General features: G+C 38.9%; 1 protein-coding gene across 1 annotated transcript in view; it reads right to left on the bottom strand.

The window, feature by feature from the left end:
* atp11b (ATPase phospholipid transporting 11B) overlaps nucleotides 1-27,062 on the bottom strand; it is an 82,882-nt gene that overhangs the window by 39,423 nt on the left and 16,397 nt on the right. The window contains exons 2-17 of the mRNA XM_061684833.1: nucleotides 26,885-27,001; nucleotides 25,480-25,569; nucleotides 24,577-24,657; nucleotides 24,143-24,250; nucleotides 20,149-20,277; nucleotides 19,020-19,123; nucleotides 18,892-18,939; nucleotides 17,405-17,469; nucleotides 16,304-16,385; nucleotides 16,064-16,214; nucleotides 12,809-13,006; nucleotides 12,349-12,507; nucleotides 12,058-12,245; nucleotides 10,834-10,902; nucleotides 4,934-5,007; nucleotides 4,705-4,808 (exon numbers count right to left, since the gene is read on the bottom strand). Of these exons, the coding sequence (XP_061540817.1) occupies nucleotides 4,705-4,808; nucleotides 4,934-5,007; nucleotides 10,834-10,902; nucleotides 12,058-12,245; nucleotides 12,349-12,507; nucleotides 12,809-13,006; nucleotides 16,064-16,214; nucleotides 16,304-16,385; nucleotides 17,405-17,469; nucleotides 18,892-18,939; nucleotides 19,020-19,123; nucleotides 20,149-20,277; nucleotides 24,143-24,250; nucleotides 24,577-24,657; nucleotides 25,480-25,569; nucleotides 26,885-27,001 (1,767 nt within the window). The remainder of the gene's footprint in view (nucleotides 1-4,704; nucleotides 4,809-4,933; nucleotides 5,008-10,833; nucleotides 10,903-12,057; nucleotides 12,246-12,348; nucleotides 12,508-12,808; nucleotides 13,007-16,063; nucleotides 16,215-16,303; nucleotides 16,386-17,404; nucleotides 17,470-18,891; nucleotides 18,940-19,019; nucleotides 19,124-20,148; nucleotides 20,278-24,142; nucleotides 24,251-24,576; nucleotides 24,658-25,479; nucleotides 25,570-26,884; nucleotides 27,002-27,062) is intronic.

The raw sequence follows: 27,062 nt of genomic DNA, 5'->3' as shown, positions 1-27,062 counted from the left end.
CTTACTGCCTTTCCACCTGGTCTCCTGGACACACAATATATACCTTTCTCCTAATCATCATATCAACCAACTCCCGAGATTTTCCTGTCATAGTCCCAACATCCCAGTTCTAGGCTCTGTGCTTGCCTCTTTGCTTTCTGCCGCTTTCCCACCATACAGTTGTGAAATCATTCACAGCTAGAAAATCTTCCCATTCCTTCCTAACAAATATATCAAACTCTCGATCTTTCAGTTGAGAAATAAAGCGCCAGGTTGGAGAAGGTATCATGTTTGATTCAAGTTTGAGGCAGAGAGCAAATGCGTTATTTGTGAGAAAGTAGTCAATTCTAGAAAAGGAGCGGTGAACTGAAGAAAAAGTGTATACCCTTTTTGTATGATTTTTATTCTCCAGATGTCGGAGAGTCCGAAATCGTGCATATATCTATCTAATATTCAGGAGGAAGACTGTGACTGGAATTTTTTTAATTTGAGCGGTCTATGATTGTAATTTGTTAAGTGTAGTTGAATAAACAATTATGTATCAGTCTTCTGGGTCAATTATTGTGCTATTTAGTGTAAAAAGTAGTCTATTATGAGTTAGTATTGAGACTCTTCGTCTGCTGTAATAGCTAGCTGAAAAGGACTGACTGAAATTTAAATCGGACAGGTAATTTTCTTCAGATTTTGACAAATGGGTTTCTTGTATGAAGAAGAGATCCATTTTTAATTTTGTGATATAACACAATCTAATTCGCTTTGCATGGGAACAAATGCCATTTACAGCCCATGAAACAAAAGTTATACTTGACATATTAAGAATAAGTGTACAATTGTTATAAGTGAACGTGGGAAAATCCGCTTGAGTGTATCATCTATACGTAGAAATATGTCTAATGGGAACTTTCTTACCGTGTACCTGGTAATATGAAGTTGTGTTAGGAGGAATTATGTATTGAGGTATTGAATGTGTTGAATAGGAGTTCAGCATAGAAAAAACATGGAAATGGAAGGAGGGGGGAATCGGCATTTGGTAAGTGGGGAAGGTAAAAAAAGTATCAAAAAGAAATAAGTAAAAAGAAAACGAGGGAAATGACCCATGTCAGTGAGTGGAGGGTGCAATAGGACGTGCACAATTCCCTTTTTTTCCCCCTAAACAAATTACTACATGTTTTTTCTACACTATATACCAAATATTAGAGCAAACTTGAAAGGAATACTCATCTATTAGAAGAGCCAAGGGGTGAGTTTGTCATCACGGGAACAGTTGACAGTCTATGTACAGTTTGTCCACAACTAGTGAGGCACATTTTCCTTGTTGCCCGTAATTCTTCATTAGAGGGTACAAGAGTTTGCGTCGCTCATTGATTTTGTGTGGAAACTTGTCATTCATCCCAAACAGTGTACCCTTCAGCTCCCGTCCTTTTGACTTTACAAAGACTTTCTACTGGAAGTGTTCAAATTTTGCGATGATTGGACGGGGATGACTCCTTGCTCGCGGTCCTCCTAGCCCGTGTACTCGGGGGAAGGTGATGTTAGCGAGCGTATCCTTCGGGATTTTCAGCGCTGTCGACGAAGTTTTTTACTTGAGCGTCTGGATTATCAAGTGTAGTCTCGGAAAGGCCGGAAAAGATGAGGTCATCCCACATGCTGCTTGACTAAGTCCAGCATTGCTTTGTTTTTTTCTATTTCTTTCTTGAGAAATTCTACCCCCGTTGTCGTCGTTTTCATGGCCGACTGAAGTTCAGCATTGTCTTCTTTTAGCTCTCTGACTTGTTGGTGCGTAAACTCCAAGGCGGTTTTGAGCTCCTTAATCTCCTGGTGTAATAGATCGAGAAGTGATAGCTTCTTGTCAATGGAGGAGAGGACTTGAATATGAGCGTCGGGAGAGCAAAGTTGTAAATCTTCAGTGCTAGTAGACGAGTTAGCCTTTCGTCTTTTCAGCGGATGGCTGCTGTCATCATGGTTGGCTCCACTAGCTAGCATGACGAAGCGATCGAAAGATCCGTTGATGAAATCTTCGACTGGCACTACGATGGTATCTTGGTGTCAGCAAACAAACTTTTTAAAATGGAGAGGTACTTTCTTGGGTACTGATTAATGCAAAGGGCTTGGATACAGACGTCAGAAATAACAAAACTGTTCAATTTACCTTTAATAATATGCTATAATTATTATGTTAATATTAATAATTACTGATTATCATTGATGTGAAGACACTGATCATGTTAATATTGCACAATAATTAGGAAACTGATTAATAATGTGCAATTCTTTCTATAAATCTCTGCCAGTGTTTACATTTTCAAATGATCACTTCTACAACATTCCTAGAAAATCACAATGTCCCTTCACTGATGAGCTACTTATAGAACAGGCCCAGGGGCTACTCACGAGGTCCTTGGGGGCTACCTGGTGCCCACGAGCACAACATTGGTGACCCCTGCTGTACATACATACCTTAAGCAATAGACGTTCATTTAGACACACTGTATATGATTTCATACCTTACAATCTGTAAATACAGAATATACGCCTCCCCAACCCTCATCCTCATTATCGTCGTCCTCATCATTGCTAACAGTAGCGTGGGCTGGCACAACCAAGGTCCTCCCCTTTTGCCATAAATTAGAAATAACATGAAAATTCCCTTATGGGATTTTGAATGATTTATCTATAATTACTTATATACTGTGTGGAGGGGGGGGGGGAGTATATGGACAGCCACCGATTGTGCAAGTTGTCCCACTTAAAAAGATGAGAGAGGTCTGTAATTTTCATCATAGGTACACTTCAACTGAGAGAGACAGAATATGAAAAATAAAAAAGATATATCCAGAAAATCACATTGTATGATTTTTAAACAATTTATTTGGATATTCTTGTGGAAAATAAATATGTGGACACCTACCAAGCAGCAAGAATTCTCACTCTCACAGACATTACTTCATCTTCAAGAAGCTCTTCTACCCTCCACACGTTACCTGTATTAATCGATCCATATCTGTATAAAAGACACCTGTCCACACCCTCAGTCAGACTCCAACCCCTCCACCATGGTCTAGACCAGAGAGCTGTCTAAGGACACCAGGGACAAAACTGCTGACTTGCACAAGGCTGGGATGAGCTACTCTATAAGCAAGCAGCTTGGTGAGAAGAGATCAACTTTTGGCGTAATTATTAAAAGATGGAGGCAACACAAGATGACTGACAATCTCGCTCGACCTGGGGCTCCATGCAAGATCTCACCTCGTGGGGTATCAATGATCTTGAGAATGGTGAGGGATCAGCACAAAACAAAAAGGTGGGACATTGTCAATGACCCGGAGAGAGCTGGGACCACAATCACAAAGGTTACCATTAGTAACACACTACGTCATCATAGATTCAAATCCTGTAGCACCTGAACAGTCCCCCTGCTTAAGCCAGAACATGTCCAGGCTCGTCAGAAGTTTGCCTGTGACTGTCTGGATGATCCAGAGGAGGTTTGGTAGAATGTCATGTGGTCAGAAAAGACCAAAATAGAACCTTCTGGAGGAATTAGAAGGATGAGTGGCATCCCAAGAACAGCATGGGGGTGGAAACATCATGCTTTTGGACCGCTTAACTGCAGAGGGGACAGGACGATCTGTATTAAGGAGAGGATGAATGGGGCCATTGTGACATTTTGGTCAAAAACCTCCTTCCCTCAGTAAGAGCATTGAAGATGGAATGTGGCTGGGTCTTCCAGCATGACAATGACTCCAAACACACAGCCCAGGCAACTAAGGAGTGGCCAGAAGCATTTTAAAGATCTAGAGTGGGCTAGCCAGTCTCCAGACCTCAACCCAATTGAAAATCTCTCAAGGGAGTTGAATGTCCCTGTTGGCCAGAGACAGTCCCAAAACATGACAGAATGACATAATATCTGCATGGAAAAGTGGGCCAAAATACCTACTTGAGTGTGTGCAAACCTGGTCAAGAACTACAGCAAACGTTTGACCTCGATAATTACAAACAAAGGTTTTATGACTAAGTATCAAGTTTAGCTTTTTGACTGACTGAATATTTTTTTCCCATAAGTATATAAAATTCATTGTTTGAAAATCATACAATGTGATTTCCTGGACTCTTCACCCCCCCCCCCCCCCCCCCCACATTCTGTTAAAGTGTACCTATGATGAAAATTAGAGACCCCTCTCATCTTTTTAAGTGGGACAACTTGCACAATCGGTGGCTGTCCAAATACTATTTTCCTCACAGTAAATATGTACATATAGATAGATATTTTATAATCCCATGGTGAAAAGTTCATGTGATTTATTTTTATTTTATTGCAAAAGGGGAGGACCTTGGTTATGCCAGCCCACACTACCATTACTAATGATGATGATGAGGAGGACGATGATGTGGGTGTAAAAAAAACGGCCCGAGTGCTAAACCGAAGACCTATCCATTAAGCAACAATTTACTGTTTATGTGCCAAATTTCCACCGACAGTGAAGACAGATTAATGATTTTCGAGCAAGGTGGGAGCTAAAGATGGTATTTACAATATTATAAGGTAATACTAACAGCTTTATCACAGTATTATCAGTAAACAGTTTCATCCCTGATTGATTTCCTTAATTTTGTTTTTGCTTAGTATGGAGTAGGATTAAGTACCTTAGACAGATCTGAGCGCAAATGTAAAAAGAAACACACGCATGTTAAACAGTTTTTAAAACAAGTTAATCAATCTTTACTCACCAAGGCAAACTCATCTACGTGAATTCTTGTCTTTTCTATCTCACCACTAGTGGCGAAAGGAAGAATGGATGACTCTGCTCCCTTGGTAAACAGAACTTTGCCACCTCGAGATTGAATAAAAGCATAAAAGCAGCTACATTTTAAAATATCGAGAAAATATTCTAAAATTCATCAGCTGTTAAGGATTGCTTCAACAAAATCTATTTATTTTCAACAATACTTAAAGTACCTGAAGGGGTCTCTAGTATGACACTCATCCTTCTGCGGTTTGCATCAAATTCTAACACATGGAGCAATTTATATCTGAAAGGATAAGAAGAGATGACAAAGGTCAGATAAGGCAAAAGTAAAAACAAAACCAAAAAAAATAGGGGCACACCCCTTAAACTTACATGTGCATATCCCTTGAAATGTGATGGGGGAGGGGGGGGATTCCAATGAAGTTGGGATGTTGTGTAAAACGTAAATAAAAACATAAAATGATTTGTAAATCGTTTTCAACATATATTAAATTGAATACACTACAAAGAAAAGATAATGCTGAAACAAATATTGCAAATATTATGTCATTTTGAATTTGATGCTTCCAACACATTCCAAAAAAGCTGGGACAGGGGCAACAAAAGACTAGGAAAGTTGCGGAATGCTCAAAAAACTATTTGGAACATTCCATAGGTGAACAGGTTAGTTGGAAACAGGTGAGTGTCATGATTAAGTATAAAGGGAGTATCCCAGAAAGGCTCAGTTGTTCACAAGCAAGGATGGGGCGAGGTTCACTACTTTGTGAACAACTGCGTGAGCAAATAGTCCAACAGTTTAACGTTTCTCAACGTACAATTGTAAGGAATTTAGGGATTTCATCATCTGCGTTCTACAACAGGGATGGGCAAACTATGGCCCGCGGGGCACATCCAGCCCAATAATAATTTCAATCCGGCCCGCCAAAGACTGGTATAGAATCACCCAAATCATGACTACATTCCTTTGACCTTGTCCTGTAATGCCCAGTGGTTGCACCAGATTGTCCTCAATCCCTCAGGTGGAGTGGCATTAAAAACAAGCAAGTGTAAAGGGTATTGCCGTGTGGGATCAGGAACACTTTAAAAAAAAAAACATCGTCAGTTAACACAGTTTGTTGCTATAAATGCAAGTTAAAACTCTACCATAAAAAGCGAAAGCCATATATCAACAACACCTAGAAACACCGCAGGCTTCTCTGGGTCGTCCAGATTTCAAAGAGGAAAAGGACCATCCAGATTGTTATTGCAGCACAATGTTTAAATGCAAGCATCTGTGATGGTATGGGTGTGTGTTAGTGCGTATGGAATGGGTAACTTGCACATCTACGAAGGTACCATTAATGCTAAAAGGTACATACAGGTTTTAGAGCAACATATGCTGCCATCCAAGCAATGTGTTTTTCAGGGACGTTCCTGCTTATTTCAGCAAGACAATGCCAAGCCACATTCTGCACATCTTACAACAGCGTGGCTTCATAGTAAAAGAGTGTGAGTTCAAGACTGGCCTGCCAGGAGTCCAGAACTGTCTCCCATTGAAAATGTGTGGCGCATAATGAAGCGCAATATATGACAACAGAGACCCCGGACTTTTGAGCAACTTAAGTTGTACAACAAGCAAGAATGGAAAATAATTCCACCTACAAAGCTTTAAAAAAATTACTGTCCTCAGTTCCCAAACGCGTATTGAGTGTTGTTAAAGGGAAAGGTGATGTAACACAGTGGTAAACATGGTCCTGTCACAGCTTTTTTGGAATGTGATGAATGATTCAAATTCAAAATGATCGAATATTTGCAAAAAAAAAACACCCAAACAAAACCAACAAGGTTATAAGTTTGAACCAAGGTTATTATAGTAAGCAAAAACTAACAAAACAAACTAAAATTGATTCAACCTTTTAGTTAACGAAATAAAATGAACATTTTAGGTTTACAAAACTAAAACCAACTATAATTATAGCAAAAATGTCCTAGTTTTCGTCTTTGTCAATTAATTTCATAAATGAGCTTTGGGGTTTTATTTTAAATGTGTTTATTTCGTTACGCAAGTATGGAATAGGAAGGTCGAACATTCTGTTGAGAATTGTCGTTCTTTGACAATGTGTCACCGAAAAACTACGTTATCCGGCAGCAGCTAATAAAAAGGTGCTTCCCAGTCGCCTAAAAGCGACGGCCCCGACTCCCTTGGGGCATGCCGCTGGCCGGTTGACAGATTTGATATGGCTCCTATTCGTGTGTCACTCAACTCAGCCCGAAATTCGACGCGAGGTAATAAGCACGTGATCTCCTTTTTTCATTCCTATATGAACAAATAGTACATAGTACACCCAGGCTTAAATTTCAGCTAAATAAACCACAAGCCTTTTTCATCTGTCTGTCAGTCAGTCAGTCAGGGTTATAATAGTTTTGGATTTTTTCCATTATAGTTAAGTTTTTATTTCGTTTTGACTTTTTTGTTTTAATTCAGCAAGTTTTAATTAGTTTTAGAGCACATTTGTTAGTTTTTATTTTTTAATTCATTTTAGATTGTTTTCATTAGTTTAATTATTAGTTTGTTTTGCCCCCCATACAGGGTATTTGGCAAGTGTGAGATATAGAAAAAAACAAGAAATACCATTTTAAAAAATTTGCCACAGATGAACAACCATCCACAAAATCAAATACAGGTACTGTATAACAATCCACACAATTTGAAGTGCAGTGCCTATTACTTCTTAAGTTAGAGTAGATGCATCACATTTAAAACCATTGATGAGATGATGTAGTATGGCTTTTTTTTGTTTTTATTAAGGTTTTTATTTTTTTTAACTTAAAAAGCCTTCTGTTCATTATTGTTAAAAAAAAAAAAAAAAAAGTACTTATTGGCATGACTTCCTTCCCTTGCTCCTAAATTTCAAACTTCTACAGTGGACTTTCAGATTTGTGGCTGTTAGTCCCCTTAAGATGTATTACACACATATCACCCCGCTTGCATCTGTGACAGTCATAGTCAAAATATTATGACAGACAGACAGATAGAGGAAAAATGTGTGTTGGAAATTCCTCTTGTAGAATAATTTCTTAATACAAAGAGCTATTTACAGGATATAAACAAAAAGAACAGAAGCAGAAAGAAAGAAGAAGCAGAAGAGAGTGAGGTGGATATGGCCAGCTGTCCTCACACTCTCTCTGACCCCGCAACTCGAAACAGGACAGATTATAAGGCAGGTTCTGGCATTTGAACAGGGGTGTGTGTACTTTTTATATCCACTGCAGCCTTGTTCCTGTTTTTGTAATCTGCCTGGTGAGCCTAGAGTATTGTGCTGTTTAATAAGTACAAACAATATAGTATCAGACCGTTTCTTGGAGCTGAACTTTCCTTAATTTTTTTATTTTACAAAGATTTTATTCAGGCTTTACACGATCAGGATTTTAAGGGCCGATCAGCGAGTTTCAAAAAACGATAACCGATCACCGATCCGATCACAAGATGGCGCACACAAGATGGAGCAATGTGTCTATTTAAATGACGTGTTCATTTACTGTATATACTTGTGTACTGTATACTGAGTATCTTCAAAAGTATTCTCTACTCAGGTCATGTATTCTAATCAGTCAGGCCAAACCAACATTACAACATGACAGAAATAATGGGTGCTAACTGTAATTAAATTACTTTATTGTAATCAAATTACTTCACACACATCACACCGGCATGTTTACATACATCCGTTAGTGCTAGCACTAGCTTGCTAGGCTACATAGCGTTTTGTTGGCTGCCTGTGAGCCGTATTGTATTAAAAGTCAGTCAACATACATCAAGAAATCCTTAACTGAAAGTCCTCTCCCGAGCAACAGTGACCACCACTGCACGTTTTTCCCCATTTCATTCTTAGAATACAGACGTGATCAATTGTTGTTGTCAATGGGCGTGATCTCCTTCTCCGCCTCAGAAGCACAAAAGCCACGACATCCTTTCTTCTCGCTCTCACCTCGTGCTCAGCCCCTGCACTCTCCTCTCGGCTCTGGCCAAGCCCACACCCCTTTTCCTTTATTTGTGACCATGCGGCATGCGAAGTCCGGACCACGGACTTCTCACGAGTCCCAACTTTTTTCTCTCTCAACACGCTTCAATTCATGAGTTCAGCCATTCATGCTATATCCTGTCGTGTTATGTATGCTTGCTTTTGATTTCTGTAGTAAAGTCCCTCTGCATTAGTTCCCAAATTCCAGTGTAGTTGTAACATTTGCGCCTTTTCACTCAAAACAGACTCTGGGGACCAAGGTGAACGCAAGCGTTATCCTCCGAGCCATTAACAAATTAATTAGGTTTTTATTTCACACAAAGATACGCTACAACAGTGAATAGAAAAAGCTATAAAGTTTAGATTTTTTTCAGTGCTTCATCTTTCCACAGTCAATGGGTTCAAGTCCAAGTTAATATACGAGTCACTGCGATTTAAGTTCAAGTCGAGTTGCAAGTCTTAACATATTGTCGAGTCAAAAGTCATCAGATTTATGACTCGTCTCCCAGTCATGTGACTCCATACACCTCTGCTGTTACTTATAAAATATTGTACGGGTTAGCACCCTCAGATCTCGCTGTCTTAGTTGTCCCGTATGTTCCATCCCAAAACCTAGGCTTGCAAAACACTGGTCTTTTGGTCATTCCGAGAGCCAGAAAGAAGTCCGCAGGCTCTCGAGTATTTTCTATTCGGGATCCAGTACTCTGGAATGCTCTACCCACAGATATTAGAGCTGCCACCTCAGTAGAAATTTTTAAATCTCAATTTAAGACTTATTTCTACTCTTTGGCATTTAGTTAAAGTACATGTAGGCCTGTTTTACTCCCGCTTGTCCTTTTTCCTCCCCCTTATCTCCTGGTCAGAGAGAGGACGAAGTGATGTTGACCGAATCTGAGGCTGTTGCTGTTTAGATTCTCCACCGACCAACTGGGACAAGATCTGAGGTGGACCACTTCCCCCAGAGTCGCTAGCACGGAGGATTCTGCTCTGACTGACCAGGCCAGGTCCTGAGCACATTACTGGTAACCCTTTATTGCTCAGTGACTCTGTTTTTATGTCTCATAAGTATTCTCTGTCAATTGACTGTCTGTTGTCATACTAGACCGGCTCCAACTACCGGAGAAAAATTATTTGCGTGTTTTTGATATACTTGGCAAATAAAGATGATTCTGATTCAGATTAATAAGAATTGTACAGCATCTTCCCATCATAATGAACATTGTACAGTACCAGAATCTGATAAATGTTGCCCACTCAACATCCACTGCAGCTTGGTTATACTGGAAGGTGGATCCACGCATCTGCAGTCCCTTCTCAAGGTTTCCTTTTTCCCCAAATGGAGTTTTGAGTTTTTCCTTGTTTGATTGGTACAGAAAATGGATGGATGGATGGATGATTGGGGGATTTAGATTAGGGGATGTTGTCAATCATTGCCAACTGTGGGCCTGTGAAGCCCTTTGAAACTGTTTTGTGATTAACGGGTATACAAATAAACTGGACTTGCACTTATTGCACAAATTTTGTGGACTGCTATACAGTACCTGTATTTAATTTGTGGATGGTTGTTGGTCTGTTAGTAAGTTAATAATTTTATTTTATTTATTTATTTATTTATTTATTATTATTATTATTGTTATTATTTATTTTTTTTTTTAAATGGTATTTTCTTTGTATCACACTCGACAAATACACTGTATATAAAAAAAACAATAATAAAAACTAAACTAAAATGAAGCATTTTTGAAAAAAATAAAAACTAATGAAGCTGCTCTAAGAACCAATTAAAACTAACTGAATTTGAAAAACAAGTCAAAATGAAATAAAAACTAGCTATAATGGGAAATCCAAAACTACTATAACCCTGTTTTGAACATTAAATGTCTTTGTTTTTGTAGTGTATTCAATTGAATATGGGTTGATGGGCATAATTTTCTTTCCACTTAAAAGTTATATGCCACTGTGTGTTGGTCAACTCAGATATAATACGAATAAAATACATTTACTCTTTTGGTTTTAATGTACATGTATGCAAGGACAACAAAAAAATTGTAGCAATAATTTCACAAAACTTTGTGACTAAGGGATGCAAACAATAGCAAGCAACCTACTTCTCTGGTTTGCCGAATATTTTGATTTCCATTGTATCACCACTGATACCAGAAAAGGTCACACCAATTCTAAGGATAAAAAACAACAACAGTAACAACAGTAACCATTAGAATTTTGAGTGTGTACTGCGATTGACTGGCAACCAGTCCAGGGTGTACCCCTCCTCTTGCCAAACTCAGCTGGGATAGGTTCTAGTTCGCCCACAACCCTAAGGACGACAAGCACTATAGAAAATGGATATAAGAATTTGGAGAGAACTTAAAAGTGAAGCAAATACACAACCGCATCTCAATAATAACATGATGGATTGCTAATTGTTAACTTTTCTTTACTGCAAGAACAGCTTTCAAATCTTAACAGCTCTAATTACATACAAAAGAAATGAACCAACAAGATTTTTTTTTTTTTTTTTACATTGTCAGGGTTTAGAGGTAATTTACTCTGCCTAATCATATGTATTTAGTTGTGTATTTCCAGCAGACTGTGAGAGCAAAAAGTAAAATAGTAACAAAATGACAGATGCAATTTAAACAGTACCAGTGATCAAGTCGCTTTTTAGTTAATCAAAGGGCACAGCTATTCATTCCTCGATCTAACAAACAAATAAAACACCTATTTTATGCATTCTAATTAATGCAAAACAAACTTATAACTGGAGAGAACTAAATTAGAAAGTACCAACCATCTTAACAGTGGAATTAGTAAAAGTGATTGTTTCTAATTTACAACACAACAGGTGCTTTCCAATCATTTCCCCCAAAAAATGCCTGCGTGAAAAACTGGCCGGCTTTCAAAACTTAACCAGTCTCTTGGTAGGAATTAAACAAAACTCAACATTTGCTCTGCAAAATTGCATCCCTCCTAATTACCGAGCCTCCAAGCCTTTCTATATCATCGTCTATTCAGATTTATCTTCATTTCAAAGGCAGTCATTTAATCTGCTTTGGGTCTTGCTTGTAGCTTTGCTCTAGAAAAAGCAGCCCAGTCATCAATTGTCCATACTATGCTAGTGGTGTCAAAGCATGTCCCTTTCTATCTTTTCTAGAAAATGTATTCATCCTTCCATCAACTCTAGCTGCACCAAATATTTCAGATTGCATTAAGATTTAATGTGAAGCTCCAGCTGTAAGCTTAAACCCGAGTTCAATATAAAACAATTTTACTGTCGGACAAGGAGTAGTAGTTCTTGTTTTTCTTTCCAAACATTCAACTTAAAATGTTACCTCTTTGCTGCCTCTACTAAAGATTTCTCATCTGGTGAAGAAGCATAATATTCCATTTCATTCGACGAAAACCCGTTAACATGGGAGAATGGGTCTCCTGCTGCAGAGAGGCAGTCTGGCTGGTCATAGTTGATCTGGACTGTGTGGCACAGTGACACCGCTTTGAGAAATAACAATTCCTCTCTAACCTGAATAGAGAAAAAAATTGGAAATTCAATATATATATATATATATATATATATATATATATATATATATATATATATTTGTTTTTTATAGAGTTGCTATTACCAAATTAGGTGCAGAGCCATCGGGTGAATCATTAGTTTGACCCTCGGGTACCAGTTTGCCATTCACTTCCCAATACTTGTTTCCATTGATCGAACACTCACGGAATTGCATTTCATTTTCTGTTAGTGTGCCTGTCTTATCGGTAAACACATACTCCACCTGTCAAACAGAAAATTGCAGGTTCTCATACATTGTGTTGCAGTAAAAAAACAGAACAGTCAGGATTCCTCAGATAAGTCAACAACACTACCAAATTAAAAATACTGTTGTATGTTTGCAAAAAACATATGCCTTTATTTACAATGAGATACATTTAGTGATGTTCAGTGCTTTACAGTTAATTATATTTCCAAAACACATTTTGCCTTTATTTACATTTAGGTAAATTTTGTGATGTTCAGTGCTGTATAGTTGATTCTATTTTCCCTTCACGTAACTCAAAAGTGAGCATCTCTCTTACCTGGCCGAGCTCTTCATTGAGGTCTGAGGTGTTGACCTGAGCTTTCTGGTCACTCTCCTCATGGTAGAGGTCTAAATCCCAGCCTATGAAAAAGGACCCAAGGAACTTCTGCATCTCCACAGTAACATAGAGTGAGATGGGAATGATGAAATTGTAGAGAACCAGGAATGCCAAGAAGTCTGAGATGAATTTCAAGATCTGTAGGAGGTAAATGAGTAAAACGTATGTTCCATTGAGGGGAAAGAAGGCAGTAAGTGGTTAACAGCATTGTAGCGGACATGCTCCCCGCAACCTGAGGTGTCACAGTGACTCCCCCACAACTTGATAAACTGCTTTCTTCCAAGCGGCCCTGCTGTGAGACTACCAAAAGAAGATGCCTACTGGACCCTAAAGGAATTAGCAGGTGCCCTCGAAATCCTGGTTTACAGTCATCAAAGAGTCCTTTATCAGCCTCTACGTGGGCCACCGCTAGACGATCAGAGGAGCTGCTACTAAAAGTACCACTTTTAGTACCAAAGTACTAAAAGTGCTGATTAATATCCATCCATCCATCCATCCATTTTCTGAGCCGCTTCTCCTCACTAGGGTCGCGGGCGTGCTGGAGCCTATCCCAGCTGTCATCGGGCAGGAGGCGGGGTACACCCTGAACTGGTTGCCAGCCAATCGCAGGGCACATACAAACAAACACCCATTCGCACTCACAGTCACATCTACGGGCAATTTAGAGTCGCCAATTTATGCATGTTTTTGGGATGTGGGAGGAAACCAGAGTGCCCGGAGAAAACCCACCCAGGCACGGGGAGAACATGCAAACTCCACACAGTCGGGCCGGGGATTGAACCCTGTGAGGCTGACGCTCTAACCAGTCGGCCACTGTGCCGCCTGCTGATTACTAAAGAACGGTATAAGCTGGAGACAAACTTTTTTTGTGATGAAAGAAGAGAGTCTGATCTTTCTTTTGGTGGTTTTGGTGTTTACGTAGTCATAGTACACATTCTGTGGGACTTGAGAAATTTGTGAAATTGCTCGAAACTCTCTGGCAGTCTAGGGGTTCCCTACTCAGGAAACGTCTGGCAGTGAATGAGTTAACAATTACATTATAACTGGAGAATGATGTTTACAATCGAAGTGATGTGATTGGCTGGCAACCAGTTCAGGGTGTACCCCACTACTTGCCCGCAGTTAGCTGGGATAGGCTCCATTCAGCGTTTTCTTTAACTGAAGATAAAATGTATGTTTTAATATTTCACGAACTCTGCAGAATTATTCCAAATGTATGCCTTGATGTCTGTGTCAGTGTGTCAACTTTACAGGTGCAGCTGCGAGACTTTGACAACTGTTTGTTTTGATTTGAAGCCAAACAGCATGAAGTGTTGCATTGAATCATAAGCAGTTGATTAGCCAAGACTAAAGTTTAAAAAATCATTCTATATGCTTGATCTATGAGTAAGAGTACAAAGTTGGGAGTGTTTTAGATTAATATATGATTTTAAACCCATTTTATGGGTCAAAATTGTAGACTAAATTCAAGCTGATGGGTGTGGTCTTCCTCCAGTCTCTACGTCCCTTAGAAACGCCCGTGTATTTAACCTCTGGCTCCTGCCTCTTTCTTGTTTGTTTTTTCTCATGTCCTGCACCCCAACGGGACAACTTCTTTTCCTTTTTTCGCCAGTTTTTGTTTTATTTTTGTGCAACCTTTTTCTTCAACCCAACCTGTCTCTGTGCTTCCCGAGACGACTGAGACAGACCACCCGAAAGACCCACAGAGTCCGTAGGACACCACAATTATTGCCAGAATGTGCTAAATTAGTGCCTTATAATTTTGTGGAAAATACTAGCATCATACAAAGTTCCAACTTTGTACTTGCTCAACACGCCGCAACCTATTCACGATCATTTTTAGTCCAGCAACACTCGGTCCCAGCTTACCCTTTTCATTTACCCTTAGTGTTATTTTCTTTCTGTAGTTAGACCTCTCTGTGTGTTTCCCTATAGATCCCTCATAGATTTAATTAAATATTCTATAAAATTCCACTCTTTGCTGTGTTTTGTGTGTGTTTTGAGGTTAATAATGAAGCCTCTGTAAATACAGGATTCGTATATCATGAAACATAGCAACCTTTGGATTATGAGACTGATAAAAGGTTTCTCATCACGTTTCCTACATTTTACACCTATAAAAAAAGAGAGGTGGTGCTCTTTACGAGACAAAATAGCGTGATTATAACACGCGTCAAATCCCACTAAACCAAAAGCAACGCAGGAGTCAGCTGCTTCAACGAATGTATTTCTTAAATAAATAATTTTTTATCCAAATGCCAATATATGGTACAGTGGAATAAATTAGCCTGCTACAAATCAAACACATGCAGTATATCACATGCTATTTTTTCAGAGCTCATCAAAGGCAATCAAAGCATTGGGTTATCTGTATTAGCAGCTGGTGAATTTTGGCTGCAAGAAAGGAGAGCTGAAGCCATAGACTAAGAAAGCAACACCTACTGCAGCTGCTGTTATGTTTTCACTCTTTTTGTCCCCAACGAGAAGCTGGTGTTAGTTATTATTATAGCCTCACAGCATAAATTGTCTCATCAGAAACCTGTAGATGTGTTTACAGGTGATGGCATAGAGGATACATATTGAACAGGTAATAATTTCAGAAAATATGATTTTAAGTGATAACGACAGTAGAAAAAGGTTATTGTTGCTTATAAAAAGAGAGGACAGGGAAATTACTTTCAAGCCATCCCATCTTATATAGGATTTGTAGCTGGTCGCAGAGGTGCAACAATTAATCGATTAATCAACAACTATTTTGATAACCAATAAATCGTTCAGAGACCTTATCTTAGAATTGTCCAAATCCTCAGAATTTCAGCCTCTCAACATTAAATATTCAGATTTATGTAGTCCTCCATGAAAGCAGACTGATTATCTTTGTGTTGAATCAAAGTAAGACATTTGCAAACATCTGCTTTTACTTTGGAAAACAACGATGAACATTTTTGCCAATTTTCTGACATTTGTTACGGATCAAACCAGAAACTGAATCATGTTCAATTTATGTTTGTGCATTATTTGCACTGTCAATTTGAAAGTCCTATTTCTGAATAAAGGGCTGGAAATTACATTTTTTATTAGAGTCATTGATTAACTAATAAAATAACCAACAGATTAATCAATTCCCAAAATAATCGTTAGGTGCAGCCCTAGCTGGTCGCCTGCACTACTAAAAACGAGATATAGACAACTTACCGGGCTGCTGTTTTTCTCTTGATCAGTCTTTAGGTTGTAGAAAGGCTCGTCCCATTTGTCCTCAGCCTGCCATGCATACTTTAGAACGGTACTGAGGACAGCCTCGGACAGCAGGATGCCCAGGTAGATGATTAGGAAGGTATTCATAGATCTGTTAATGGAAATGTATTTAAAAATAAGTATATGTAACTTAAAGAAAACAATATTCACTTATGTCAGTTTGAGAATGAAAATGCTCACTTTTCTACTGCAGAGCGTTTTTGAGACTTGCATTTATAGTTGAGGGCCATTTTTGACTCCATCCCTGTATAAACTGCTACACCTAACGACATACACACAAGTAGTTGAATGTACTGCATGAGGAGAATGTGAGATTATTGTTAATTTTAGCATTTAGGTAATGAGGACATATACAAAGTATTTTTTAAATACAATATATTTCAACACGATAAGCGACAAAAACGTATGACTAAATGAATAGGTTCTGGGTCTACATGTTAAAGATCAAAATCATTGCATCATAATCAGTAATTCACCATTGGTTTTCTGCTATTAATTAATATAAAATACAAATACAGTGAAGCCCAACATATTTGCAGTTTGGCCTTTACAAATTTGCATATTCACAGATTGTTTTTTTGGAGCCTATCCTCAATTATTTATTGAAAAACGCAGTTTTGTTTTTTTTTTCTGATAAGGTTAAAGTAATAAAATTATTACCTTGGCGCGCTCGTGGAATCTTGGTGTTAATTTTGATAGATTAAATTCATTGTTTTATTCAGTGTTTGTTCATCTGCTCAACTTCAAATATGAAATTATGGTATGTTTACCTTTTTCTTCAGATGCAGCTACTAATAGCCAGTGTAGTCTACTTTGCCGTTACAATTTGGGAATGCATCCCTAATGCTTATTACTGTGTGTAAATGCCAAAAATTTAGATTAATGACTTACTTCTGTGTGTGTAAAGTGCTAGTGAACATTTGTATGTACGATGTTGCATCAGTTTGTGCTGGCATATTATTTAAGTATGTGAGCTAATACGATTGATGAGTCACATGTGAGGGTGGCTTGTTTATGTTGAAATTTTTAATTACTGAATAGAGTTGTTCATGATTGTGTAAATGCTAGATGAATGGTGTTAATACTTATGATCTTCTCTGTTTTAAGTGTTTTGTCCAGCAAATAGCAGGGATTCACTGTAATTAGTTTGGTTCAGAGTTCCAATGTCTGTATTAAATCTCGACTACAGTGCTTTAACAGTTTTAAATTTCCTCTCTTTCTAACTCTAGGTCAAACATTGCACCAAACAAGGCTCTTCTTTAATATCTCATTGTGACTCACCGAAAATCTCTTTGGTATTTTTCAACCGGGCCCCTCGTAGCAACAAGTTTTCCGGACCTAGTGGTCTAACATAGAAACAATGTCCCACAGTGTTAATGCAAAGAAGGATGGATTTAATGTATGTATACTGTAAATCCTCATTTATCGCGGGGGTTACATTAAAAAAAAAGCTAAAAAAAGAAATGCCCCCCCCTCGACTAATTATAACGACTAATTAATCATTACTATATATAAGTTTCATATATGCATTCCAATGCCAAATTGTGAAACCGCACTTTAGAAGGCGAAGCAAGTATTTCATTTGTCCACTTGAGGTCGCCATCTACACAAAACAGAAGCACATGCCTATTAGGCATGACCTGCTTGAATGACGTAAACAACAGCCAATGCAGACATGTTGTGAAAAGGCGATTTCCTGGGTTAACCAGTTACACTACTCACATTCAGTCCTAGGAATGAAATGAGCAAAAAGTATTATGGGTACCCAGAATTCATTGCAGTGATGTTTTAAACCAGTCGTCCTCAACCACCGGTCCGCGGACCAGTACCGGGCCGTGATGCATTTGTTACCGGGCCGCAGAGAAAGAATGACCAATTTATATAATTTCTGTTATATTGTAATTCGCGCGTCAATGTGTGTTATTTTTAAAATTGACCGGATCTTCTCCGCTGCACCAGCTGCGCATCTCAATTGACACGTCGAGACTGCACAGAACGCTTCCGTTTCCGATCCGAGCGGGCTGGCTAACGGCGGGAGAGCTCAAACAATTAAATAATTTCATAAACTTAATTCAGTTCATTACCTTTACTGAAAAGATTTGTTCTTTTGAACAAAACGTTCGCGAATGAAGCAACACTCAGGAGTCCTACTTAAAATATGGGTTTATCGCAACAGTTAACTATCACGCACCAAGTCCGCTCTGATAAAGATACAGTCGTAGGTTGCTGCTCGACACAGGCAGACCTACTTTTACGGAGTTCAAAGTCTGCTCCTGCATCGCACCCACAGTGGACGCACCACGAACGGCGAAGGAGGAAGCAGAAGCGAGGCAAGCGTGTGTGTGTGTATGTCTGTCTGTCTGTATGTATGTATATGCAAGCCACCACAGCCAGTCTGTGAGAAAAATGGCAACTCCTAACCAGTCCGCGATGCAAAGAAGGTTGGGGATCACCGTTTTAAACTACAGTACTGGAGTTGCAGAAAATCCAGTTAAACTTTGCTCCTTACTTGCATTTGTTTCTGTCGACGTTATGAGTGTGTACATCAGCTAGCGTCAGGCTAAAGTAGGTATTTGTGAAATTCATAAAATTCTGACTGGTTTTGTTTTAAACGGATAAGGTTCTCAGTAAGGTTTCTTTATCTACTAGGCACAATAGCCCAATTGACCCGTGAGTCACTGCTGCTGAGGGATACTGTATATAAATCTATCTACGAACACACACACTTAGATAAGTACACTTACACACTGAAATAAATAAGGTCTCACCTGACAATGTCCTCTCCATGGTGAGTCACTGTTATTCGACCAACAAACCTGGAAAGGATCAGGGATTTTAGCAGGAGTTGACCTGGAAGTCAAACAAAATAATTTTTGTGTTTTGTGCGTTGAATTACCTGTACAGGTCAGCTTCTGGTTGCTGACACTCCACCACAGCCTGCAAGGTCTCGAGTTGGGACACCGACTGACATACAGCTGTCTCTGCCGTAGAGTAGTGTGTCTACAAACATATACACAAAACTTGTTTCATGTTTAAAATATTTTTGCGAGGCAAATCATTGTATTCACTTTAAGTTAAAGGTCGCATGCCATCAAAACATATTTTTGCCAGTTTTATGCATAACATACAGTATGTCAAAATGAGCAATCGGTGTCGAGAATACGCTGCATCACTCACAACGTCCTCAAACAATAGCGGATACAATCGTCGTTGCGCTTTGTGGGAACCCGGCACTCCTGCTGAAAAATGAGCCGGCCTGGAGAATGGTGACCGAGGAAATTGGCCTACCTTATAAGTATTACTGTCATTTCTTTTGTATTGTATAATGCACATTTTCTTCCAAAATAAATCATCAAAAGTCAATAAAGCCCATTATACATAGGTGTGTAGCAAATGAAATAGTATTATATTGAAACATGAATCTAATGAATTACAGGCTTTTTAATTAAATCGCATTTTGTGAAATACAAATATTAAACAGAATTAAAGTTTGACAATTAAAGTAGATTTTGGTTGATGAATATACAACAACAAACGTCAATGAAAAATGCTTGTTCTCCATCAGGCTACTGTGTACACAAATTAGGGGTATTTTAGGTGCAATTATAGGATGATTCTAAGATGCCTATTGAGCTGACCATATTCACACGGATATACAGTAACTCATAAATTCAAGTTGGCTATATTAAAGAATTTACTTTTTGGTCAACTACAGCATTTTATCCAGGTGTTAACCATTCCTGCCTGGGGCTCCAGGCTGAGCTATGACTGGTACTTTCTGGCTGGGTCAGGGATAAAGTATGTGGGTTTTATGGATTATCTCCCAATTTTCTCCACTGCAGGATTGAGTGGACATAGACTGGTTGCGGTTATCTCCATGGATCCAACTTAGCTACACGTTGGATGAGGCAGAGGCATACAGAGCAGCAACAAGCAATAGTTGTCTGCCTGTTAATGACTTTCTCACACATAATCACACTTCTAAAGGCCGTCGTCTTTACACACTCACAAACACACCCACGCACCTTGAGATTAGTCTCCCCATCGAGGCTGGCACTGGTAATGTGACAGGTGCCCTCTGAACGGTCTGATGACAGCAACACCAGATCAGCTGGAAATGTCTCATCTTTCGCCACACGTACAATATCCCCCACCTATGTAAACAACAGACCAGAAAACACAAACACATTGGGACTAGAATACATTAATACTGTACACAAGTACAAACCCCAATTCCAATGAAGTTGGGGCATTATGTAAAACAAATTAAAAAATATATATGATTTGCAAATTCTTTTCAACCTCCAGTATATTCAATTAAATACATTGCAAAGACAAGATATATCATGCTTAAACTGGTGAACGTTATTGTTTTTTTTTGCAAATATTAAATCATTTTAATTTGATGCCTGCAACACATTCCAGAAAAGCTGGGACAGGGCATGTTTACCACTATGTTAGATCCTTTTAACAACACTCGGAAAGTGTTTGGGAACTGAGGACACTAATTGTTGAAGTTTTAGTTGGAATTCTTTCCCATTCTTGCTTGATGTACAACTTCAGTTGTTGAGCGAGGTCTCCGTTGTATTTTGTGCCACCCATTTTCAATGAGAAAGGTCTGGACTGCTGGCAAGCCAGTCTAGTGCTTGCACTTTTTTACTACGAAGCCACGCTTCTGTAACACGTGCAGAATATGGTTTGAAATTGTCTTGCTAAAATAAGCAGGGTTGTTCCTGAAAAAGACATTGCTTGGATGACAGCATACAGTGGTGTTCCTTCCTGATTTCTTTTTTTTTTTTTATGTTTGCCACACTTAAATGTTTCCCATCATCAAACAAATTTAAATATTAGCCAAAGACAACAAGTAAACACAAAATGCAGTTTTAAAATGTTTTTTATTATGGGAAGGAAAAAAAATACAAACGTACATGGTCCTGTGAAAAAGTGATAGCCCACCCCCTTAAAACATAATTGTGGTTTATCATACGAGAGTACAAATTCTCTACCCAAACCCAGGCCTGATATTGGCATGCCTTTTCTCAATCAAGAAATCACTTAAATAGGACCTGCCTGACAAAGTGAAGTAGACCAAAAGATCCTCAAAAGCTAGACACCATGCAGAGATCTAAAGAAATTCAGGAACAAACGGGATAGAAAATAATTCAGATCTATCAGTGTGGAAAAGGTGAAAAGGCCATTTCTAAAGCTTTAGGAATACAGCAAACCACAGTGAGAGCTATTATCCACAAATGGCAAAACCATAGAACAGTGATGAACCTCACCAGGAGTGGCCGGCCGACCAAAATTATCCCAAGAGCGCAGCAACAACTCATCCAAAGAGGTCACAAAAGACCCCACAACAACATCCAAAGAACTGCATGCCTCACTTGCCTCAGTTAAGGTCAGTGTTCATGGCTCCACCATAAGAAAGAGACTGAGCAAAAATGGCCTGCATGGCAGACTTTAAAGACCAAAACCACTGGCAAAAAGAACATTAACTCATTCCCAGCCAATGCCGTCCAAAGACGTCATTCAGAATCGAGCTATTCGCTGCCAATGCAGCTAAAGATGTCAATGGCGTTTTTTTAACAGGGATGGGTGGGGGAGGGTCTTGTGCAGTTTGTGTGTGATCCTCAAGCCCCTGGAAAACTGAAATGAGGAATGGCACCGTGTAGAGGGTAACAATGTCTTGAGGTGAACGTCCCCCCTTCAGATTGAACAAGCCGAAGGAGGAGGGGGCAGGGTGCAACAGCCAATGAGAAGAAGCAAACATAATGGCGGAAAAGTGAGAAGACAAAATGAAAAAAATAATAATAATAATCGGGGGAAAAAAAATAAAATAAAAGCTTTCGGTACTCGACATTTATTGAGCCAAGGCAAGACAAATATTCCGGCGACCGACAGAAATGACACCTTAGATCATGCAAGGGAATAAAGAATGACGCTCCAACCGATCCCCTTTTTGCAAAGCTATCGCCCAAAATACCGGGCCGAAATGCTCGCAGTCACTTGCCAGTTGATCGCCTACAAACCAGGATTTGAGTAAATGTGATCTGGCATCGTGACTCCCTCTGGATCGCCTGGAAGCAGCCGAGCTTCATTCGGAGCTTCCTCCAGATGATAAATGGAGACGAAGGTAACTTGTTTGTAGCTCGCATTAGCTATATTTAGCAAGCAAACACACTCCTTCAATCCTTGTTACATAAAAACAAAATTAAGTCCCACTACTCTGTTGCCAGCACTGATTTTCCATTTCCAGCTTGTCCATTCAGTAATTCAACACCCGCGAGTCGAACGTCTTTTAGGATTGCGACAAAGAAAAGTAATTATTTTTTTTACCCTTGCAAAACACGTCATCAAAAAGTATTCTCTTGTAATTGTATGTATTTTTTACAAGGTTATGCATCCAGCAGACGTTCAGCTATCATTCAAGTACGCAGTGCGAACAAAACATAATTGAAAGCCTTTTTTTGATGGCGAAATTGCCCAGCTGTTCATTTCGGATACAGAAGATGAGGACTTTGATGTATTTGTGGATGATGATTGATCAAAAAATAACATGAGTGCATTGTTAAATACTTCAATAAAGTACAACCAAACTCACTGTTTACATTGTTAAATACTTCAATAAAGTACAACCGAACTCAGTTTTGGTCCCGCTGCCTTAAAACATGTTTTAAGATAGCACGTTTTACTATGCCTGAGCCCAATAATACGGTGTGCCTTGTGTATGTGTTAAATACAGAAATAGACCCCGTAACTGAGACTGCGCCTTTTAATACGGTGCACCTTATAGTCGCGAAAATACAGTAACACCGTTATTTCAGAAAAAGAACATCATACCTACAGTAAAATATGGTGGTGATAGTGTGATTTTGAACAATCCAGATGGTCCTTTTCCTCTTTGGCCCAGAGGACACCACGTCCATGATTTTCCAAAATCCAACACCTGCACTGGACATTGTACCCCAAATCATGACTGTAGCGTGGGTTCTGTTCTTCAGCTGTCTTCCTCCAAACCCTTGGACCTTGATTCCCGAATGAAAGGCACACTTTACTTTCATCAGAAAAGAGGACCCCTCGCCCACTGGCCAACAGTCCAGTCCTTCTTCTCCTTTGCCCAGCTGAGACGCTTCCTACGTTGGCTCAGGCTCAGAAGTGGCTTGACCTGAGGTACCTGACAGTTGTAGCCCATCTCCCGGATGCGTCTGAATGTGGTGGTTTTTGAAGCTGTGACTCCCGCCTCATTCCACTCTTTCTGGATCCCTGCTAGATTCTCTAATCTTCTCTGTTTGATAGTCCGCTGAAGCCCAGGGTCATCTCTTTTGCTGGTTTATCATCTCCTGCCACATTTTGTCTTTCCATTGATATGCTTGGACAGAGCGCTCTGTGAACAGCCAGCCTCCTTACCTAGGAAGTTTTGTGGCTTACCCATCCTATGGAGGGTATCAATGGTGGTCTTCCCCATATTGAACCCAACTGAGACAATTCAACCAAACTGAATTTAATGACACCTGGAGAAACCTGTGCAGGTGCTTTGAGTTTAGTAGATGATTAATGTGTGTGTGTGTGTGTGTGTGTGTGTGTATGTGATACTCAGTTTAAAACATTGATGGCCTGCAAAATTTGGGCTGATTTCTTCACAGTATGAATTTCTTGAATTCCTGATTTCGTGGGTTATATAAACTGGAAACCCAAATTATGTAAAAAATAAACAAATATATACTTGAAACTGTTTAAATTGTGGGCCCAGAATCTATAATCTATTAATGTTTAACTTTTTGAATATAATTACGGAAATAAATAAACGTTTCCATGACATTCAAATTTTTTGAAAAGAGTTTGTATACATCAGCGGTCCTTAGAGGTTGTTATTCAGCTAGTCATTAAAGTTTTAAAACAAAGTTTATTTCACCAAGTCTAATTTATAGACGAATTGCTGGCCTGTTTGTAATGCTCTTTGTATTAGGAAAAAGGCCTTTGATCAGATATTTTTGGATGTGTATGTTTCGCTCGTACCCTTATGTTTTTGGATCTTGTCTGGACCAGGCTTCCGCTGCGAACAACAAACACAGGAGCCCCATTCACCTCATTGTCAGCCTTGTGTCTCAGCCAGTCCTCGTAGCCCTATGAGACAAACATACCAAGACATAAAATAAAGGATTGTGGAACATTAGATTCTCTGACTTATCTGCATGAACCAATATCATAAACATCCACTGACTAACCAAAGTTAATGAAATAAGTTTCCAAACCTTAGAAAAACCAATCATTACACCATTGTAAAATAAAATTATTGAAGAAAGCTACAATATATACTACAAACACACTTCTTAGCACAAACATGCACACACCCCCGCCTCTCCACAGAACTACAACAAGAACACTATGGGTGTTGTTAGTTCTGCATTTTTCGCAATAATAAAGGGAAGTCACTATGTAGCTGTTCTCACCTGTTTTATGGCAGTTACTGTGATCACAAAGAAAAGAGGCAGGCCGCTTGTGACTGGGGAAGTCGGGGTGTCAATCATTAACTGGAAAGACAGAGTAAATATTCTAAAATAATTAATTCATTATAATTATACTACAGGTATATTATATATGAAATATTCATTTGCAATGAAAACTGTTAGATATTGTTTGTTAAAAGGTAGTGCAATAAAAATTAAGATTTCTTCACAAACATAAAAAATAATCGTGACTAATAATCGTGATTACATTATTGACCAAAATAATCGCAATTATTATTTTGTCCATAATCGTGCAGCCCTAGGTCCGATGTAAATTTGCATTGTACTACAAAGCCACCATGATACTTGGTGTGACAAGGGGAAAGTGGTTCAACAGCATGAATCTAGTTATCCATCTCTGCTCATTTAAAAAATTGTTAGAGTTGCCTTTTCACAATGTCAAGATGCAAAGCAGTCTTTTATTCTGTGAGGCAAATATGACTTGAGCTTCACTGACAAGTCGAGTGGGTGAAAATGTAGCCTTTAAGATAAGTCAAAACGGTCAAGTCAATTGCATTGGCTTCACTACACAGGCTCGAATAAATGAGAGGCCTGACAATCTGTAAGCTAAATTTTACTTGTGCAGGAAGACTGATGCTTAGTGAGATGATAATGCTCAAGAAAGGTGGTAAAGCACTATATTTTACTAAATGTGAGGACTCAGCATTTTAGCACAAAAACAGACGTACTGATACACATAAGTTGCTGATTCATTCATGCTACTTTGTCCAAACAAGACACATATTTTTGTATCCAAAGGAGGAAAAATTGTCACAGGGTCTTGTCAACATGAGGAGACAGAAGGCACATATGAAAGTGTGCGTATGTGTGCGCGTACATGTTTACCTGTACAAGGAAGATGATGAGAAAGTAAAAGTTGGCTATCCTTCTGAACTGCTCGAACAGATTCTTGGGGACAAAATTCCAAACAGTATACTGGAACAGGAGAAGACAATATTTAGGGGTTCATGACTGAACCCTAAACACAATGCAAACTCTGCACATTGCATTTCAATTGATCCTTTTGGTACTATGATAGTTGAAATCTGATAATAGCTGATGGAAAATTACATTCCTACACTAAGAATTTGGATAATACAATAGAAAATTAATTCTTAATTAAAATGTAATAAAACATTTCTGGGTAGACAGCCCACCTATTAGGGGACTGACCTGAAACAGCATTTTAACAACTATACAACAGCGCAAGGCACTCTGGGAAATCCTCTGATAGCGAACTGCGATGTTTTAACGATGACGTTATTGTGGCGGATAACCGTCAGAGGATGTCCCAGCATGCTTAGCGCTGTTGTATAGTTGTTAAAATGCTGTTTTGAGTCAGTTAGTCCCCTAACTTTTTTATTTTCTTGCAAAAGGAGTGAACGTGTTATTCAAACACATGACCTCTCTAGCTTTTAGTACGTTGTGCAAGCAGGATGGTGTGCCATTGGTCACGTGGGAGGTGAAAAATACCTCTGTAAAGCTGCAGTGTTACAACTTAACACTAGAGTGTGCCACAGTATTTCATATATTACTACTGAAACAAGTAAACTTTAGCCTTAAAAATATTACCGATCAGAACTGATAAGAAAAACAAATTAGCAGGGGACCACCACTAACATTTATTGCATGTAAAAATATCAATGGATAGGAAGTCATGGGCGTGCATTATACATATGAAGTAGGGTTTTCCAAATTTTTTTAGTAAAACTTGGCACATTATACGAGAGAGCATTATTATACACGAGAAATTATGGTATATGCTTCAAAAAAAGACTCAACGTTCATGCAAAGAGCAACGTTGTTTACTTGACCATGATATAAATCATTGAATCAACAGTCTAATTAATGACAGTCAGCCCCACTGGTGGCAGGAAACAGCTTCCTTGGATCTCATCCTTTTGTGGAAACAGGACTTTTACCAGAAAACAGATTAACATTTTTTATTTTTTTAAATGATGCAATGCTGTGTTTTTCCTCACTGAAACAAGGCTCCAGAATAATTTAGGAACAGTGACCAGAGTGGTGGCATTGATTAGAGACAAGGATTTGTTTTTCTTTGAATGTGGTCACTTACATAGCTACAAGACTTTCTAAGAGACAGTTTTTCCCACATTTCTAGGCTTCAGAAAAAAAGATGCCACAACCTAAGTTGTTAGTTATATCGACTAAGTCTGACATCTACATATAAACAAGATCAGATTAGGACAACAACAAGACAACACACGTTGATACAATTAGAGTACTGTACCTTTGATGATATGATTCTGTTGTCAGCAAAACGTTGAGGTATATAGTGACCATGCTGGGGGAAACGGTTTGCTACATAAACTGTCCTCGTGTCACTTTGATGGGGGGGGTCAAATCCCTGGAAGGGAAGGGGAATAGAGGGGAAATAGAATGGGATAAAGAAAATTGTCATTAAAAAA

Source organism: Phycodurus eques, chromosome 8 (assembly GCF_024500275.1).
Source record: "Phycodurus eques isolate BA_2022a chromosome 8, UOR_Pequ_1.1, whole genome shotgun sequence".
NCBI classification, from domain to species: domain Eukaryota; kingdom Metazoa; phylum Chordata; class Actinopteri; order Syngnathiformes; family Syngnathidae; genus Phycodurus; species Phycodurus eques.
This window is presented reverse-complemented; position numbering and strand designations above follow the sequence as displayed.